This window comes from Oryctolagus cuniculus, chromosome 17 (genome assembly GCF_964237555.1).
Source record: "Oryctolagus cuniculus chromosome 17, mOryCun1.1, whole genome shotgun sequence".
Classification (NCBI taxonomy): Eukaryota; Metazoa; Chordata; class Mammalia; order Lagomorpha; family Leporidae; genus Oryctolagus; species Oryctolagus cuniculus.
Window position 1 is genome coordinate 12,692,607 of NC_091448.1, and position 20,135 is coordinate 12,712,741.

At 49.0% G+C, this 20,135-nt stretch overlaps 1 protein-coding gene across 3 annotated transcripts in view; it reads left to right on the forward strand.

Moving 5' to 3' along the window:
• The window catches only part of PRKCA (protein kinase C alpha), a 427,154-nt gene that overhangs the window by 170,355 nt on the left and 236,664 nt on the right, over window positions 1-20,135 (forward strand). For all 3 annotated transcript variants that reach the window (XM_051824401.2, NM_001101724.1, XM_051824402.2), the window contains 1 exon segment: window positions 7,589-7,671. In XM_051824401.2, coding sequence (XP_051680361.1) covers window positions 7,589-7,671 — 83 coding nt within the window.

The following is a 20,135-nucleotide window of genomic DNA, read 5'->3' on the forward strand; positions in this document are numbered from 1 at the left end:
CGCTGCGGCTGGCGCACCACGCTGATCCGATGGCAGGAGCCAGGTGCCTCTCCTGGTCTCCCATGGGGTGCAGGGCCCAAGCACTTGGGCCATCCTCCACTGCACTCCCTGGTCACAGCAGAGAGCTGGCCTGGAAGAGGGGCAACTGGGACAGAATCCGGCGCCCTGACCGGGGCTAGAACCTGGGGTACCAGCACCGCAGGCAGAGGATTAGCCTAGTGAGCCACAGTGCTGGCCAGTTTTTCTTTCTTTCTTTCTTTCTTTCTTTCTTTCTTTCTTTCTTTCTTTCTTTCTTTCTTTCTTTCTTTCTTTCTTTCTTTCTTTCTTTCTTTCTTTCTTTCTTTCTTTTTAAGAAAAGACAGTCACCCAATTTGCATGAAGTGGTGACTAATTACTTAGAGATGTCCCCTCTGGTCGTGACACTGCTACCTGTGGGAACTCGGGAGTGGGCACCGCGGCTGGCACTGCTAAGGCGTAAGGCGGAGTCTGCGTTGGCTGGCTCGGAAGCACTTTGCTGCCATTGCCGTCTGTAGCAGCAGTTCACCGTAGTCTGTCTGGGCAAGTCTCCATGTGAATGGAGCATGGAAGGAGTCTCTGGACTTAACATCTATTCTCAGGCTTACGCCAGGAAACATTGTGTAGTATCCTGAGCCCTAAGCTACCAGCTGCACGATGACGACTTTTCAAAGAGTAATGATATTTATTATTTATTTCACACACACCCTTACCCCTCCCATCTGCTGGTTCACTCCCCAGATGCCTGCAGCACCTGGAGCTGCTCCAAGCCCAGGTTGTTACGCTCAGTCTGAGTCTTCCACAGTCTTCCACAGGGGCTGGCAGGGACCCAAGGACTTGAACCATCCCCTGCTGCCTCCCAGGGTGCACATTAGCAGGAAGCTGGAATCAACAACAAAGACGGGATGTGAACCTAGGCCTCTAATGTGGGATGGGGCATTCCCAATGGGCTGCTCAGCAGGACTGCCAAAATGCCTGCCTCTGATGATGCCTTCTGACATAGAACTGACTCCGAGGTTTCCTACGTGTGTCTAATGGGCCAAGGCTCATTCAGCTGGATTAATTCTTCCCAGATTCCTAAGGGGGAACTGGATCGGAAGGAAGTGCGGTTCTCTCGTGTTGCCAGGCTGTCCGCTTGCCCCTTGATGCTTTTCTGCTCTTTTTAACTCATAAGCATGACCACGCGCCACTGTTAACCACCAATGTGGCTGCAACACGGCGCATTTCTGTTGCTTTAAAAATTTATTCTGCTTCTGAAATACACTTTTGGCAGATGAAGAAAACTCGCCTTGATTTCCATTGAGTTCTTTACTTCTCTAAGCGAGACCAGCGAGCCATGTGGATCCTGTCCAGACTGAGCGCCCTCAGCTTTGAAGCCAGGCAACCTTGAGAACTGTTATTTGGCCACGCCTGTGGCCTCTGTTATTTGCTCAGTGTGATTTGTGCGTTCTGTGTGTCATGCATCTCTGCTGGGCGGCATAAGCATATCCCATCCTGGATTAGAGGAAAGTGATTTTGTGCTTGGGAAATAATCAAATGAAGATTTACTTTGTAACTCTGAGCTGCAGGATAGCTTCCTGTTGAAAACCTCTCATTTGGTTATCTGAGTAGAGGTGGCCCAAACTCTTTGAAAACAAAGCTCCTCTCTGAGTCTTGCAGGACAGCCTATGCTTGCTTAAGTACACACTTGTTGAAGTTCCAAGGATCTGGATCAGGGGCAGCTGCTGTCTACACTTCCCTCCAGCTGTCTTCAAGTGTCTGCTGTCTTCCAGATGTCTTCCGGCCTGCCTGCCGGGCTCTGGCAGGTGTTTCTTGGTAGTGTCCCATGTGACGGGAGCCACCTGACTCCACCCTCTCCTCAATGCCTCTAGCTCCGTGTAACGTGGGAACATGGAATTCCTTTAGCATTTCCGATAAAAAAGATAAAAATGCTAAGTCCTGATTTTCAGCCAGAGGAAAGCCTATGCTGTCCCTATCCAGAGAAACCCAGTGTCTTCTCTTGTGTTGTTGAGCCAATCTTTTCCTTTCTTTTTTTTTTTATTAATATTTATTTATTTATTTGAAAGTCAAAGTTACACAGAGAGGAGTGGCAGAGAGAGAGAGAGAGAGAGAGAGAGAGAGAGAAAGGTCTTCCCATCCACTGGTTCACTCCCCAGTTGGCTGCAACTACTGGAGCTGTACCGATCCGAATCCAGGAGTTTCCTCCGGGTTTTCCCATGTAGGTGCAGGAGCCTAAGGATTTGGGCCATCTTCTACTGCTCTCCCAGGCCATAGCAGAGAGCTGGATAAGAAGTGGAACAGCCAGGACTTGAACCGGTGCCCATATGGGATGCTGGCACTGCAGACAGTGTATTTACCTGCTACACCACAGTGCTGGCCCCCAGTCTTTTCCTTTCTTTAAGTGTTTTCAAAGACCTATTTACTTAGTTGAAAGAGCAACAGAACGAGGGAGGGAGGGAGGAAAAAGGGGAAATAGAGGGAGAGATTTATCTTCTGTCTGCTTGTTTACTTCTCAAATGGCCACAACAGCCAGGTCTGGGGCAGGCCCGCAGGAACTCCCTCCAGCCCCAAACGTTTGGGCCATCTCCCACTGCCTTCCTAGGTGTATTAGCAGAAAGCCGGGCTGGAAGAGGAGCAAGCAGGACTGGAACCAGCACAGAGCTATGGGATACCAGCATCACAAAGTGGTGGCTTAACCTGTTTTGCCATGATGCCGGCCCCCAATCTTTTCTTCAGCCAACTAGCAACACTTCTCAGACATTTTCATTATATTATCTCACGACATACGCATTTCTCAATCTTGTTTGGAACTGGAAACCGGAATTTAAGGCCAGCCATCCATGGTTTTGGGATCTCTGGTCATTGCTCAGTTTTCTTGGGCCGTCTTTCCTAGGACAGCGTCAGCCAACCTTCAGGTTCTTTCCTGTCTCCCTGGGGGTGGCAGAAGGGGGCAGCCGGGCTGTTGCTCCTTAGTCACCAAGGCAAGGGTACACTGTATTTTTATTCTTCCTTTGGGGATGCTCTCTTCTGAATCTTGGATCAGGATTGCAGGATCTCTGTCCTCAGATAAAGTAAGTGGCTCTCTCCTGGTGGGCTCACATGTAAGGAGGGAGCGGAGGGGGCTGCCAAGGCAGATGGGGAGGAAATAATTTTGGGGGGATTTGGAGCTTTTATTTATTTATTTATTTATTGTCAACCCTGTGGATTATCCTGGGCAGCCAGGGCCTGGGTCTTTTTAGGATGAGATTTGATGAAAGGGATTTTTTTGAGGTGCAAACCAGCAATACTTCCAGCTGGAGGTGTCTGATTGCATTGATGTGTAAATGCAGACAGAAAGGACAGATACAGAAAACAGACTGTCCTTCCAAAGGTGTTTGTTGAAGTGTGGGTTTTGCTAACAGTGTTCACCCAAACTTGGAGATGATTTAAAAAGAAATGAAAGACCCAAACGTGTGAGCGATTAAGGAGGAAATCGGAGTGTTTCTAACGATGTCCATCAGAAAGGATGGCAGTGCTGGCCAGCACCACGGCTCACTAGGCTAGTCCTCCGCCTGCGGCGCCGGCACCCCAGGTTCTAGTCCCAGTCGGGGCGCCGGATTCTTTCCCGGTTGCCCCTCTTCCAGGCCAGCTCTCTGCTATGGCCCGGGAAGGCAGTGGAGGATGGCCCAAGTCCTTGGGCCCTGCACCCCATGGGAGACCAGGAGAAGCACCTGGCTCCTGCCTTCGGATCAGTGTGGTGCGCCGGCCGCGGTGGCCACTGGGGGGTGAAACAACGGCAAAAGGAAGACCTTTCTCTCTCTCTCTCTCTCACTACCCACTCTGCCTGTCAAAAAAAAAAAAAAAAAAAAAAAAGAAAGGATGGCAGTGCTCCGGTCTCCCCTTTCCTGTGGCTGTTGGTCTTTCCAGTGTCAGCCACGACAGCAGGCGCTGTGCCTGGGGGCGTGAGCAGTCGCATGAACCTGTGCCATCACAGCACTGCTTTGTTGTCCGTCCTTGGAGGCTTTGATGATGAAGATGCTTTGAGCAGAAGCACAGGGAAAGGGCGCTCCTCGCAGGGCTCACGGGGCCAAGCGCTGTCCCTGTCCTTCGAGTCAGCCCGGGCTGGGCAGCCAGGGCGCACCTTCTCCTCTCACGCTGCCTCCTGGCCCTGCCTCTGCTTGGCAGACAGGTGCGATGGGCACAGTAGGCACAGTAGCCACGGCAGCTCCGGAGAACCCCTTGCTGGGTACAGCTGCACTTCCGGAGGATGCTCACCTTCAGAGATCTTCATTTGTCACCTTTTGACACGTGGTTCACATTTACATGTCAAGCATGTATTTCCTTTTCAAAACATTTTTTGCAGGTGCATGGTAGTATGACCCCTTTAAAGGAAAACTATTTAAGAAAGCAGTTGGTCATCTGCTTCTACTTTCCTGACATGGTATACGCATATCTTCCTCCTCCTGGGCTTATATAGAATGTATGCATGTATATAAACATTATATATACATACATACATATATATACACACACATATATATACACACACACATACACACACACACACACACACACGCACTTGTATATATTTTTTGTCATGTTCCCATTTTCCTGCCACCCTTATGGGAAATCTTGGCATCAGCTCTAGTATCCTTTGTGCTCGGAGAGCTTGTCAGGGAATGTGACAGGTAGAAGGAAAGTGAGCTGTGGAGCCGAGCACGCTTTGGCACAGGTCCCTGTTGTACCGCAAAGTACATGGGTGACCTTCAGCCAGATCTTCATTTGTCTGTGGTCTGTGCGTCTGTGCCTTTATCTGCCCTCGCTGTATCTGCCCCATCTACAAATACTCATTGTGTGCTTACAACACGCTAGATCCTGGAGATTTCTGCAGTGTTTTCTCGTCCATTAAACGTGGTTACTGAAGCATAGTTAAGGACTTACAGCGATGAAGGGACCCAACAGAACGCTGGCCCGTGCGGGTGCCCAGGGAGAGCTGACCACGCGGGGTGCCCAGGGAGAGCTGACCACGCAGGTGCCCAGGGAGAGCTGACCACGCGGGGTGCCCAGGGAGAGCTGACCACGCAGGTGCCCAGGGAGAGCTGACCACGCGGGGTGCCCAGGGAGAGCTGACCACGCGGGGTGCCCAGGGAGAGCTGACCACGCGGGGTGCCCAGGGAGAGCTGACCACGCGGGTGCCCAGGGAGAGCTGACCACGCGGGGTGCCCAGGGAGAGCTGACCACGCGGGTGCCTAGGGAGAGCTGACCACGCGGGTGCCCAGGGAGAGCTGACCACGCGGGGTGCCCAGGGAGAGCTGACCACGCGGGGTGCCCAGGGAGAGCTGACCACGCGGGTGCCCAGGGAGAGCTGACCACGCGAGTGCCCAGGGAGAGCTGACCACGCGGGTGCCCAGGGAGAGCTGACCGGGGCAGTTGCCGGTCTCTGCCGTGTGCCATGCCCAGCATCAGCTCTCCCATCCTCGCAGCCTGGGTGATGATGAGCACCTACTTTCCACCTGCATGACTCAAGAGTCTTCACACTGCCCTTGCGACCCCTAATCTAGTCCATTAAATTCTTCCTCCCGCCACCCTTTGCACTTCCAAAGCGTTACTTTCGCCTGCGTTACTCTTTTTGAAAATCTGTCAGTGGCTTCCAAGGCTTATCAAGAATAGCCGGATTTTCTTAGCTGGGAATCGATTTCCTCAAGGCATTTCAGCTCTCAGCAAACCTGCCTGCCGTCCTCTACCACCATGAAGTGACCGCCTTCTGTGTTCTTCATCCATTGACACATGTGCAGGGAGTTGCATCCACACTGGCGAGAGAAGGAGATAGCCCACGAACCAAGAATTGGGGAAGTGCTGGCCTTCCTTGCGCAGTGCCTTGATCCATTAGAGCTGCTGTGACAGAGCACCTTGGACTTGGGGGATCGATAAAGAATACAAATTTATTTTCTCATAGTTCTGGAGGCCGGGAAATCCGAGGATAAATGCCAGGGTCTGGCAAGGACCTTCTTGTCGCATCCTCCAGAGAGGAAGTATAACACCTTGTCTTCACGTGGTGGAAGGTGGAAGGGGGAAGAGACAAGAGTGGCCCAGCCCTTCCATTCATAACAACATAAACTGAGTTATAGGTTAGCAAAACCCTCATGGCCCAGTCACCTCCCAAAGGGCCTAACACCACTACAGTGACAACGGAGTTTCAACATGAGGTTTGGGAGGACAAACATTTAAACTCTAGCAGGTAGTACAGATTATCCAGTGGTGCTGAGGGCTTACTGCTTTTTAGTACCTTGTTCCTGTTCGGCAAGCATAAGAGTAGAGAGCACTGTTTGGAGTAGATTTCCACTCTGGGGTGTGTGTGTGTGTGTGTGTGTGTGTGTATGTGTATTTTCTACATTATACCTTCCACAAAAACCTCTTAGGGGATCACTTTTTTTCCATACTATTAAGATTGTTAAAAGGATTTATTTTATTAATTTAAAAGTCAGAGTTAGGGGGAGGGATATTATATATTATATATATTCATCTTCAGGATATATGTATTATATATAATATGTATTATATATATTATATATAGAGAGAGTATGTGTAGAGAAAAATGTATTATATATAATATATAGAGAGAGAGTATGTGTAGAGAAAAATATATGTATATATATAGAGAAAGAAATCCACTGGTTTACTTTCTAGATGGCCTCAATGGTTGGGAAACTAGGAGCCGGAAGCTTCATTGGGCCCCTACATGGGTGGCAGGGGACCAAACACTTGGGCTATCTTCTGCTACTTTCCCAAGTGTGTTAGTAGGGATCTGGATTGGAAGTGGAGCAGCCAGGGCTTGAACCAACTCCCATATGGGATGCCTGTGTCGCGGGCAGTGGCTTTATCCACTATGCTACAGCGCCAGCCCCTATAACAATTAAATTTTTTCATTGATTTATCTTCAGGATTAGTTATCAAAACCATAGGAGCTTGGAAAATATTTGCTGTGGAATAAATTTTGCTAGATTTTCAGGGGCTCTTCAGCTGGTGACAACACCTATAGCAAATAGATATAAAAGGTTTAAGGTATTTCCTGACTGTGTTTTTTGTTTCAATGAGCTGTTTACTGTGGATTAGATTAGTGTTGTATTGGATTTCTTAAGTTCAGAATTCTACCAAGGAAGTCTTCAGTGTGCTTATCTATAATGAGTAATTCCCTTTATATTCGTTTTACAGGGTATGCGGCTTAGATACATCTAGTTGCGAGGGCATGTGTGTGGGTCTAGTGATCCCGGATGGTGCAGAGTCCTCTGAGTGTTGGCTTCTGGTCTGCATGTGGGGAAACTGTCCGTGTCTGGATCTCCTCTTGCTCAGCTTTAGGAGCTACCACTTATGTCCGCTTGGTCCCTGTTAGCGATGGCATTTTAAGGTTCTGTTACCCACGAGTCCAGTTCTTACCAAATATTGCTGATTTACAAACAAAATGCTATTTATAAGACTGTCTGTGTAGTGAAATTAGATTAACTTTTTAATAGCAAGGAGTCCTGTTTGGAAAACAACGCTCGTATATTTAATCTGGACTGTTCTAATTGTAGATTTTTTTTTTTCTCTCCACCAGTTTGCTGTTTTGTGGTTCACAAGAGGTGCCATGAATTTGTTACCTTTTCTTGTCCGGGTGCGGATAAGGGACCTGACACTGATGTGAGTATGTCTGGAAATCATTATGTGATGATATTGTGAATTTCTGAGCCTCAATTTTTAAATGCCTGTACAACTGTTGTTTTGACGCATGCTATTAATGGAAGGCTTCTCAATCAGTCTCATGTAACTTGGCTTGTACAAATGAACAGATTTATAGTCCTGTCGCGCCCAGATTACTTCTTGAGAAGTTCTTGAAGAACGGTTAGTTTGTACTTTTCCACTCTGGGCAGTCGCAGTGATGAGATCTGCCATATTTATTGCAGTAGCTATGTTGACAGATTTTACAGTGAGCATAAAATCACCTTTCAGTTTATTTCTAAAGGGTTGTTAACTTAGAGGTCTAGCGTTGTTTTTGGCCAGTGTCCCAAACCATTGGATACTTACTGCATTGTCATTATGTGTTATAAATGCTACTGCTGATTGAAGTAACTTAGCATCTGTTTCACTGAACATGGATCTTGGAAGCTGCCCGCCTGATTTCATTTATTGTACCCCAATTCACCTGGCTCTCTTGTGCATCTCTATCGCATTTGCTCACTGGAAATGGGGATCAGCAGTGGAGACCAAGAGTTAGGGGGCCTGGGAAATACCAATATCTAAAATCTACTGGGTACAAATAAGCTTATGCTGTTACATGAAAAGTTGTGTTTAAACAACAACCATGAACATTTGTGGAATAGGCCTGTGTAAGTAAAGATTTCTGTTTGAATTTTTTTGCCGGGGAAGTATAGTCACTCATCCTTAAGTTATATACTGCAAGCAATTGCTCCAGTCCGAGGACTTTGATTTTGAAGTGGATTTTTCAGTGCAGGCCAGGGCTAAATCTTTCCTTTCTTGCAAGATGTCTTCACAGTGGGCATTGATGGGTTCAGATTTGTCTCGTTGTCCATCTGTAATAAAGGAACTTACTATATGATGCTCAGTACGTTGGGGTATGCTATGTCTTGGTTAAGAAGCTGGAGGAAGCGACATAGAGTGGGTGCCCTGGGCCCTGAGCCACTAAGGTTGCACCAGGGCTGCAGAGGGCTCATCTTCTCTTATGTCTTTGTAGAAGAGGAAGTCCTTATTCGTGAATGTTGAGTGACTTGTCAACCAGTGTCATTCCCATCACTCTTTCCACTCTCCATAGTCCCCTTCTTTCTGGAATAGTGTCTATACTTTGGACATTTTAGAGATTAAAAGTAGATGGGGCTGGCACCGCGGCTCACTAGGCTAATCCTCCACCTGCAGCGCCAGTTCCCCGGTTTCTAGTCCTGGTCGGGGCGCCGGATTCTGTCCTGGTTGCTCCTCTTCGAGTCCAGCTCTCTGCTGTGGCCCAGGAAGGCAGTGGAGGATGGCCCAAGTGCTTGGGCCCTGCACCCACATGGGAGACTAGGAGGAAGCACCTGACTCCTGGCTTCGGATTGGCGTAGCTCCGGCTGTAGCGGCCATTTGTGGGGGTGAACCAACAAAAAGAAGACCTTTTTCTCTGTCTCGCTCTCTAGCTCTACTTGTCAAAAAAAAAAAAAAAAAAAAAAAAGTCTGGATTCCATGACCCATCTTACCTAAAAAGCTGTGCCCTGTTACCTTGTCCTGATGTTGTCCTGAAGCATTGCCTGGGGGTCTCTTTCCCTTCTTGCTTGCTCTTCCCATCGTCTTCCTCCCATGTGACCCTGCCTCACTCCTCTATTTCCTCCCATTTTTACCCTATCAAGAAAGTGAGGAGGAGGAGGAGGGACGCACTAGGGATGCACTGACCCCTCCCACTTCCTCCCTCTCCTCTCACTAGCTCATTCTTGCCATTACTTATTCTTCATTGAGAATCTTTCATGGGCCAAACTATACCAGGCTCTGGGGTGAAAGAATCAACACAGAGATGAGCTCCTTGCCTTCATGAACGTTCTTCTGTGGGAAGAAAGCTGACATTAGAAAGTCACTTGTCGAAATAGGATACAGGCGCACTAGCAGGTTTCCCTGAAGGGCCTACTCTAGGTCAGCAGAGAAGGCTTCCCTTAGGAGTGGTGTTTAGAAAGTGTTTCCAGAGTGGGTAGCAAATAGACAGGGCAAGGAAGTTGTGTGTGTGTGTGTGTGTGTGTGTGTGTGTACATGCTGGGGCATAATGGGTCCTGGAAAAGACTTCTAGACGAAGAGAAGAGCAAATGAGAACGTCAAGATGTGGGCAGGAGGTGTTCAGGAAAGAAACCGAGAAAGGTGGGCAGTGAATATCTGGTTCCGGATTCTGAACATAATTTTAGGAGCTGTGGGTGCCCAAGGAAAGGTTTCGAACCAGGAATGATTTGATCCCGTTTGTATCTTGTCATGGTTGCTCAGGTTCCCTTGTCGGAAATGTTTGGGCTTGGTGTGCTGGTGCGGCTGGCTAGAGGACCCGCAGAGAAGTACCTGTGCTCCAGGGCAGGACGACAGAAGCCTGGAGGATGAGGCGAAGCCGATGGACAGAGCACACTTGATCGAGATAGACTTGGGAGCCACTTCTGCAGTTCTCTGTTTTGTGGGCTCAGATGGATGGGGACGTTAGGAAAGACTCCTAGGTTTCTGGCGCAAACACATGAATAGATGGAGGCCCCTCCAGGCTGTGCAGACACTGGAGGGAGAGCTTGTATCTGGGAGAGTGGGATGGGGCATATCTACAGTTTCACTGTAGATGAGCTGAAGAAGTCTGGTGCTCAGAAGACATTTGTAGACAAGGTGTGGAGGACAAAAGTGGGAGTATGTTCTGGAGATAAAGATTCCTATTTTTTTTTTTTTTAAGCTCTGGGAATGAAAGGGGGAAGGGACAGGTCCCAGGACAGAGCTCTCAGGGTGGGAGAAGGTCAGGGAGGAAGAACAGGGAGGAGCAGCTGGAGAATGAGGCGGGGACCATTCCGATTTTACAGGTTCCTCAGGGGCGGCGGCCCGCTCTCTGATCTTGTCTGTGCATTTGCAGTGGGCTCTCTGCAGGTTTTGATCCTGCTCATGAATAAGTAACGTGCAGTCTGGGTAGCACAGGCATGTTTCCACGCTCTAGATCAATTAATGCCTGTTAATTTTTGGCAGCCCTTTTCATGCTCAGAATTTTGTTTTTCCTGTTGGATGATCATGACCTGGTCCCCCTACTCATGGAACCTGGGGCCCAGCAGAAATGCTTTAGCGAGGATCTGCTGGGTGTGAAAGGTGCTGGGAGCCACACCTGTGGTCTAATGTTCGGCAAAGTCCTGCTCTGCTCACCTCTGTGTTGCATTGACATGGCTGTGGATGCCGAGTCATACTTTTTTTTTTTTTTTAAATATCCTTGAAAGTGAAGTTGATAGGAGATTTTTTTTTTTCAATATGAAAGAGAAGTACATGAGATTGAAAAGCTGCAAAGAGTCCTTGAGCCCTGCTCATCTGGTTCATGAAGGATTACGCATTCTGTTCTCAGGAGGAACTTTTTTATTTTTTTACTTATTTTTTTTTAAAGATTCGCTTATTTGAAAGGCAGAGTTACAGAGAGGCAGAGAGAGAGAGGCCGGCGCTGTGGCGTAGCGGGTAAAGCCACTGCCTACGGTGCGGGCATCCCATATGAGTGCCAGTTCAAGTTCTGGCTGCCCCACTTCCAATCCAGCTCTCTGCTTATATCCTGGGAAGGTAGTGGAAGATGGCCCAAGTGCTTGGGCCCCTGCACCCGCGTGGGAGATCTGGAGGAGGCTCCTGGCTTCAGATCGGCGCAGCTCCAGCTGTTGCAGTTGATTGGGGAACGAACTGGCAGACAGAAGACTTCTCTCTCTCTCACTCTCTGCCGCTGCCTCTGCCTCTCTTTCTCTCTCTGTGTAACTCTGACTTTCAAATAAATAAATATTTTTTTTTAAAAAAAAGAATCTTTTATCCTTCCATGCACTGATTCACTCCACAAATGGCTGCAACAGCCATTTGGGTCAATTTGAAGCCAGGAGCCAGGAGCTTCTTCCAGGTCTCCCATGTGGATGCATGGGCCCAGGGTCTTGGGCCATCTTCCACTGCCTTTCCTGGATATAAGCAGAGGGCTGGTTTGGAAGTGGAGCAGCTGGGACTTGAAGTGGTGCCCATATGGGATGTAGGCACTTCAAGCAGTGGCTTCACCCACTACACCACAGTGCTGGCCCTGGGAGGACTGTCTTGTTAGGTCATTTTCTGAATAGGTTATGAAATTTTAGAATTACAGAGCTGGAAGGGGTGTTGAATGAAGATTTATCTGAGTTCACCTTCTTCTGTAGACCAGGGGCAGGGATATTGAAGAGAGGCATAAATATCTGGACTACCATCCTTGGTTGCATCTGAGGCTCTAATGGATGTCTGGCTGACTTTTTCAAGAGAGTTTGTCACCAAGGGAAAGAGAGAGGGCTTGATGGCTTGGTTGGGTTTTGTTGCAGGAAGGACACGTAAATAGCTCGTGTGAGATACTTTCATCAAAGGTTCTATCCCCGTGTTGAGAGGAGTATTGAGGCCATGAGAAAGACCAGTCCAAAGAGAGGGAGGGATCATGGAAAAGTGAAATAGAATTTAAGAGAAAAACCCACCCCAAGCATTTTTTCCTCCTGAAAAATTTGAAGTTTTGAATTAGATTTTTCTTCTTAGTTAAGTTGCACTGTTCCTAGGTTGCTTAATAATGACCTCACTGAGCCCAGCAGACTCCAGAGCATTCACAGATACAGGAAACAGGGTGACAAACCTTGTGAAATCCACAAATAGTGTACCTGCTCTGCCATCCAGAAGATGAAAGGAAAGGAAGCTACCGAAAAACCGAAGAGCAGTGCCCCGATGATTGCACCAGGTAGCAGAATGTTAAGAGCTCTTCTGAACTGAGATGCCCTTCAACGCTCCGAGAGCAGCCATGGTTGAAACTGGGCATTAGTTCAGGGGACCGTGGAGGAGGAAGGGCATCTTGTGATCAATGGAAGGTCCCGGGGAAGATGCTCCGCCCAGCGTCCCAGCTCACGGCCTCCGGCATTCCCTAGCAGCTTGTAACGACAAGAGCCAAGCATTTCCTAGACTTTGAGTGCAGGTCCGTACGTGCTGAGTGGGAAAGAAGGGAAAATGACAGGTGTCTAAAGAACCTGAGGAGGGCGGTGAGCACATCCACAGACTGTGTGTCTTCGGAGCTGGGACGCGCAGACACCGTGCTGCCTGGCTCACTGTGCCGGCAGCGAGCGCTCTTCCCGCGTGGAGCTGGGGAGGCCGGGTGAGTCAGTGCAGGATTTGTTTCTAGGTGTGCAGCCCCAGAATGCAGCCTGGGGCTCTGCCCAGGACCCCTCCCCTGCAGTCAAGATCTGACAAGACAACAACCTAACAGAATTAAGTCAGAAGTGGTCCATGTTTATAAAGTGCATTCTCCCCTCCCCTACCAAGTTGCATTCGGACTGGGACAGGATCAGGTAGAGGAGGGGATAGGACCTTGTCTTGCTTTGAGCGTTGAGGGTACTGACTGTGACTGATCTGTGGAGGAGCTGCACCTGCTGTTATTTCTTCAGCACCAGGGATCATCTGTCCTGCTGGGTTTCTCTCCCCTGCCATGAGAATGATGGGGGTGGGAGGTGACGAGGGGTTCTGAGGAGCTGGCTCTTCTCCAGATGGCTGCCTCTCAGTTCTTAAAATTCTAGCTCACCAGCCCTGTTCCCCAGTCTGGAGCTTCTCCCTGCTGGTGAACAATCTCCATGCATCTTAAATTATGTCTGTTCTTGGAGCCCAGCCTGCTAGAGGGAAAATGGGATATGCAGGCCTTCCACTGTGCTGCATACATGTAAGTGGGCCATGCATGTGTGTGACCGAGCATGATGTATGTAACTGTTCATGCAGGTGTGTATGGCACACTCAGCCTCTCTTTCATACTTCCTGTTTTCTCCATGTGCCTGAAAAGGCTCCTAAGCAGCACTTTCAGAGAATCACACCAACCTTGGCCCTGCTCTTCATGCCTAACCCACTCCCCAGTCTGCCTTCTTAATTTTTTTTTTTTGAAAGATTTATTTATTCACTTGAAAGTCAGTTAGAGAAAGGGAGAGACAGATCTTCCACCTGCTGGTTCACTTCCCAAATGGCCTCATCGGTCAGGGCTGGGCCAGGCCAAAGCCAGGAGCCAAGAGCTTCTTCTGGATCTTCCACCTGGGTGGCAGGAGCCCCAACACTTGGGCCATCCTCCACTGCTTTTCCCAGGCCATTAGCAGGGAGCTGGATTGGAAGTGGAGCAACCAGGACACAAACCGGTATCCATATGGAACGTTAGAAACGCAGTGGTAGCTTTACCTGCTAGGCTGCAATGCCACACCCTCCCCTTCCCTCCCCTAACTCCTGGCCTTTCAGTCAATGAAGCTGTAGGGAGAGACGCTGTACCTCCATGACAATATACAGTGCTGCACATACTAACAGCTACTTGCACATCATCTTTGGAACACTTTCTCTGTGCACAGGGTTTGTGGACATTGCAGAGACAGAATGGGAGCTGGGTCATCTGTTCAAAGGCTTCAAGGCTCCGGGACAGTCGGCTCCCCGTGCATCGCTGTTTGTGTTTTTGCAGAGCCACTGTTTCACTTTGCCTTGCACATTTCCTCCAGTGGCTCTGGCCTGGCTGGGGAGACAGTGTTCACACAGCAGTTTGCACCTGTTTTTCGTGAACAGTACTGTTGAACAGAATTCAGGTGATGTCCTGGATTGTTGTTGTACTTCGGCTGGGAGACAGCCAGCCTGGATACAGGCAACATCACAAGTTTGCTGACACCTGCCAGGATGTTTACTGGAGGACCAATTGAAGTTGATTAGCTTGTTAAAAGATAGGGAGAGGGTTGGCAGCGTTGTGGCATAGCAGGTAAAGCTGTTGCCTGCAACACTGGCATACCATATGGGCATGGGTTTGTATCCCTGCTGCTCTACTTCCTATCTAGCTCCCTGCTTATGGCCTGGGAAGATGGCCTGAGTATTTGGGTCCCTGCCACCCAGATGGGAGACTGGGTGGACCTCCTGGCTCCTGGCCTAGCCTGGCCCAAAGGCTAGCTTTGGTTTTGAATACACCTTCAGGTGGGTGATTTTTGGAAACCTGAACCTGTGAGGAGCTAAGTGCATTAACTGCAGGCACGGAGACCCCACATGGAGCTTGTGCATGGAGGCCTTAGCACAAGTCACTGCTGACCCCCCGATCACCCCTGTGAAGCCGGGCTCCGGAGGGCTGGGGGCCCACTTTCTTTCCTTGAGGGTTCTCTTGTCTTAGAAACATACTAAATAATTTTTAAAAATGCTTCTCAATTGTTTGGAATTCAACATTTCAGAGATTGACTTGTAATGAAACTTAAACCATCTAAGCTAAATCTGGAAATAAGTAAGTGAATCATCTATTTTTTCCAAGTCACCTTTACATTTCCTGTGAAAATATGATTTTCTGAATAAAGCCAGCTATGCCCCCAAACACTTTTATGCTCCTGAACTGACAAAACAGAGTGAGATTTGTATAAGGCACAAGTGCTAAAAATTGCATTTGACATGCACCCGAATATAGCCCTAAGAGTCCTGGTGTGGGCATCGGGGGTCCCTCCTGCATCTGAAATCCTTTCTAGACCTTGGGTTTCCTGCTTATAAATATGGAGGCCGAATTTAGTGATCTTTGCAGTTCTTCTCAGTCTGAAATCCCGTTCCATTCCATCCATCATTAAATGTTTATTGAGGGCCTTGTGGTGCGAAGGGAGCACCTGCCCTCCAGATTCAGGAAGGACCGTCCAAGTGCAAGGATAAGCCAAGCGTGCCTCAGTTGTACGGAGACCGCGCAGGGTCGCTGTCGCCCGGGGGTGGGGTGGGGTGGGGCAGGAAGGGGCCGACGAGTTGAGCAGAGAGACCCTCTAAGGAGCAAACGAGAGAAGCCTTCGTGCAGATGGGGGTGACCTTTTCAGATCTATCCCGACCTTTTCCAAGAGCTTCTTCTAACACTGAGCACATCAGTATTTTCACGTGTCTCGCGCTGGCTTCAGAGGAGCCGCGTCTCTTGTTTAAGGCCTCCGCGCAGCAGCACCTGCACACGTGCTGGCCAGAGGCGCCATGATGGGAATGCCAGCAGGGCCAACCGCACCCTCCAGGAGCCGGCTCACCAAACCTCCTCCACCCCCACCCACAGGTGCCCCTCCTCACGTGCTGCGATGCCACAGGAAACCTCAAAAAGTTATTTCAGGGAAACAAACCCAACTAAAAAAAACCTCCGGGGCTAATTCTGCTCTCCCGTGGGCGGGTTATTTTGTGCGCCAGCTTTGCAGTAACAGAAGTATTTCCTGCAGGGGAGGGGACTCCTGCTACATTTGCGCCAAATTAATTTAGCCTGGAATTCAAATGAGCCTCGAAGATGTGACTCCTCATCCATGGTGCTGATGGGAGAAGGACACAGCGGCTCTGAAAGTCCCTTCTCTCAACCCACCCCTGTCCAGGGGCTTGGGGATTGGCTCTGGGGTCTGTACTTGATTAGGTGAGCAGAAATGTGTGCAGTAAGGACAAGTGCGGTGCTTGCATTTTTTTTTTTTTTTTTTGACAGGCAGAGTGGACAGTGAGAGAGAGAGACAGAGAGAAAGGTCTTCCTTTGCCGTTGGTTCACCCTCCAATGGCCGCCGCGGAAGGCGCGCTGCAGCCGGCGCACCGCGCTGATCCGATGGCAGGAGCCAGGAGCCAGGTGCTTTTCCTGGTCTCCCATGGGGTGCAGGGCCCAAGCACCTGGGCCATCCTCCACTGCACTCCCTGGCCACAGCAGAGAGCTGGCCTGGAAGAGGGGCAACCGGGACAGAATCCGGTGTGCCGGCGCTGCTAGGCGGAGGATTAGCCTAGTGAGCCGCGGCGCCGGCCCGGTGCTTGCATTTTAACCAGTTCCTAGACACAGGATTCCAAGGGAGTCCCCACGGGGATTCCCACTGCTTGGACATCTTGGGAACCCCACTTTTGGAAAGGCACAGCGGCCCAGTAGCACTTTCTTTCCAAAAATCTCCACTCTTGGCAAATTGTCAGCGGTGGAGAGTGTGGTGAGATGGTTTGGGGAAGCGGCCAAAAGCCCAGTGGAACCAGTCAAAATGAGAGGCCCTTTAAAAAGTGTGTGTGTGTAGGGGATGGGGGAGCTGTTTTGAAGAAGCAGGCGTTAAAATAGAGGGCCTTGTTGGAAAGTACATCCCCTAATGTCATCAAGTCCGAGATGTGTGTGGGCTGAGCGTGGGAAGAGCAGGTTGGAATCGCTGCATAACCTCTCAGGGGCCCCTTCTAGTGAATAACCACATTTGTTTTGTTTTAACAATGTCGCATTGCTTAATGATCACACATACATAGTGAATGTTTTGTGGCAAAGTCTCCTCCTTTTGAAAACAGAGTGCCCTGGAGCCAGTGATGTGATGTAGAGGGTTAAGCAGCCTCCTGCAATGGAGACATCCATATGAGCCCTGGTTTGAGTCCTGGCTGCTCCACTTCCCACGCAACTCCCTGCTAATGTGCCTGGAAAGTAGTGGAAGATGGCCCAAGTGCTTGGGCCCCTGCACCCATGTGGGAGACCCAGATGGAGTTCCAGGCTCCTGGCTTCAGTCTGGCCCTTCCCCAGCCATTTTGGCCATTTGGGAAGTGAACCAGCTCGTGGAAAAATCTCTCTTCTCTGTCCTTCCTTCTCTCTTTGTAACTCTGCTTTTCAAATAAGTAAATAAATCTTAAAGAAAATGAAAAAGAAACTCAAAGGCTTGGTACAAGGCCTGGGACAGAGTAGATACTTGAAATATACTTAGTGAAAGACAGTGAAGGTGCAGTAACTTGACTTGATCATCAGTGGTATCATGTGGTCTTCAGTTAGTTAAATGTTCTCAGTGCACCTGTGGCTGTTTGATCAGCATGGTTATCCTCCCCCTTGGGGCAGGAGAGGAGACAACTGTGGGCTTCCCTAGTTGCTGCAGTAGCCACTGTCAAGCTGTTGTCTTCTCTACTTGGAGTTTTTAAGATTTTACTTATTTGAAAGGCAGTGTTACGGTGGGGTGGAAGAGGGAGACACAGAGAGGGAGGTCTTCCGTCCACTGGTTCATTCCCCAGATGGCATCAATGGCTAGGGTTGGGCCAGGTTGAAGCCAGGAGCCAGGAGCTGTTTCCAGGTCTCCTGCATGAGTGCAGGGGCCCAAACACTTTCCCATACCTTGTTGCTTTCCTAGGCACATTAGCAGAGAGCTGGATCAGAAGTGGAGCAGCTGGGACTCAAACTGCTGCTCATATGGAATGCCAGTTAACTCACCACGTCATAGTGCTGGTCTTCTCTGGAGTTTTGTTTAACATGTGATGGCCCTAGATGATGACTTTTGGTTGGTTGGGATAAACTCATTGTGATGATTTCCTTGTTTAGCTTTTTCCTGCCTTGTCCAAGTGGCTTAGTAATGTCAGTTCACAAAGGACAAGCAACCAAATGACCTGGATGCAAGGACTGTTGTTGGGAATGGAATCTGCCACCCAAGTTCCAGTCATTGGAAGCTGGAAGATCCTCTACATAAGAAATGATGTCTTTACCTGGCAAATACTAGTGTCTGTTATGTGTCTGGCAATTTTCTTGACATGAAGTCATTATAAGTAATCATTAAGTGTTTCTTGAGCTGTTATGGGACACAAAGGTTAAACAACACAGTGCTTGTCTTCAAACAGTGTGTCCTCGATGGACAGTCATGGGTGTGAGTAAACATTTCATTCACATTGTTACTTCAGCTAATAATAAACACACATGCACTAGGCATAGATTATTTCCCTTACACACATGTGGACACGGAGGCTGGAGGCTGAAGTGACTTCCTGGAGTCCAGCGGTAAGCAAAGCTCTGAGCTTTGAGCTGGGTCTCTCTTCTTCTTCCGCATGTGTTCTCTTTCCTGTGTATACCACACGGCTGATGAGCAAAGCCAACTTGTGTGGTGGGTGTTCTGTCTGTGTTTCTGCATGGGGTCTGGTATCTCATCCAGTGATAATGAGAAACTTTAGCGAGATAAGAGAAAGGAACGTTGTTATGGTACAGAAGGTGAAGCCACTGCCTGTGATCCTGGATTCCCTTTTAGAGGGCCTGGGATCAGGTCCCACCTCTGCTTCTGACTCCATTTCCTTCTGTTGCATGTGGGAGGCAGTAGGTGATGGCTCAAGATGGGAGACCCCAATGGGATTCCTGGCTCCTGGCTTTGGCCTGGCCCAGTCCCGGCTATTGTTGGCATTGGGGGAGTGAACCAGTGGATAGAAGATTTCTCCCCAGTCCCTCTCCTTGCCCCTTGTATCACTCTGCTTTTCAAAAAAAATGAACAAAACTTTTAAAAAATGGGAAGAGAAATTTGGAGTGATACAATCCCAAAATATTAATAATAAACACATTCACAAGGCAGGGACCAGCAATGTGTCCCAGGGAAGACTGGCGTTTGCAGGACTGATGGGAGCCAGGGGAGGCTAGAACCGTTTGCACACATGGACTGGATCCTCCTCTGGAGAGCACAGATTGGGACTTCTCAAGGCACTCTGTTTCTAGAAAAATCCAGGTGGCTTCACCAGAACTAGAACGTCAGCCCGGAGAGCTTTTTGGCTCCAAGAGGCTTGTTCCTGGATTTTAGTGAGTCACTGGTTTGGTTTTTTGTTTTTTTTTTTTTGTTTTTTTTTTTTTTTTGGCAAGCTAACTCAAATTCCATTCAACTGGTATCTTCCTCCTCTTGCTCCTGTTTTCTGTTTCCACTGCTTAGTGAATTTCCAGCAGGAGACTCGAGAAGAGATTTGAACAGGAAAGTTCATTGTCTTGGGTTCTAGGAGTAGGAGGAAGGGCTCTGAGGATTTCCTAGCTAGCTTTATTACTGTGCCAGTTTTTGATTGATAATAGGATGAAAGACCAAAAACAAACCAAGCCATCAAAGAACACTTGTCTCAGGAATTCTGTTTTGGCCTTTGATAGTGGTAAGAGAGGTTGGGCAGGTGGGGTGGTTGGGAGTCACCTGTCTGTCACTGTTTCTGTTGCATTGTACCAGAAACTCTGAGCAAACGTCCAACAGAGAGGGTCTGATACCATCAAGACGTGAGTTGGGCAGTGGGAAGGGTGATTGTTACCCCTCATTCAACATTTATAGTCTAGCCTATTCCAAAACACATTTGCTTTGAGAGCCATATAGCAAGGAAAACCAGCTCGGAGAAGGATGTCGTCATTTGGTGTCATCACTGGACTTGTCCATCCCTTTCCTTATGTTCCTCACTTTCCACTGTTCTCCTGGCGTCCCCCCTGCTCTCCACGCCAGTGCTTGCCTCTGGCATCTAATCCCTGTTGGAACACCAGTCTTTCCTCTCTACACAGTCTCTCAAGCCGGAGATGTCAGGACTGTCTTGGGTGTGTTTAAGGGGCCTCCAGTTTCTGCAGGTTCCATCTCCAGATGTGTCTGTCTGTCTGTCTCTGTGTGTGTGTGTGTGTGTCTTCATGGCCACTTCCTTACTTAAGGCCCTGTCACGTCCTGTGAGTTGGTCTCGTGGCCCTGGACTGTTTCCCATTTAGG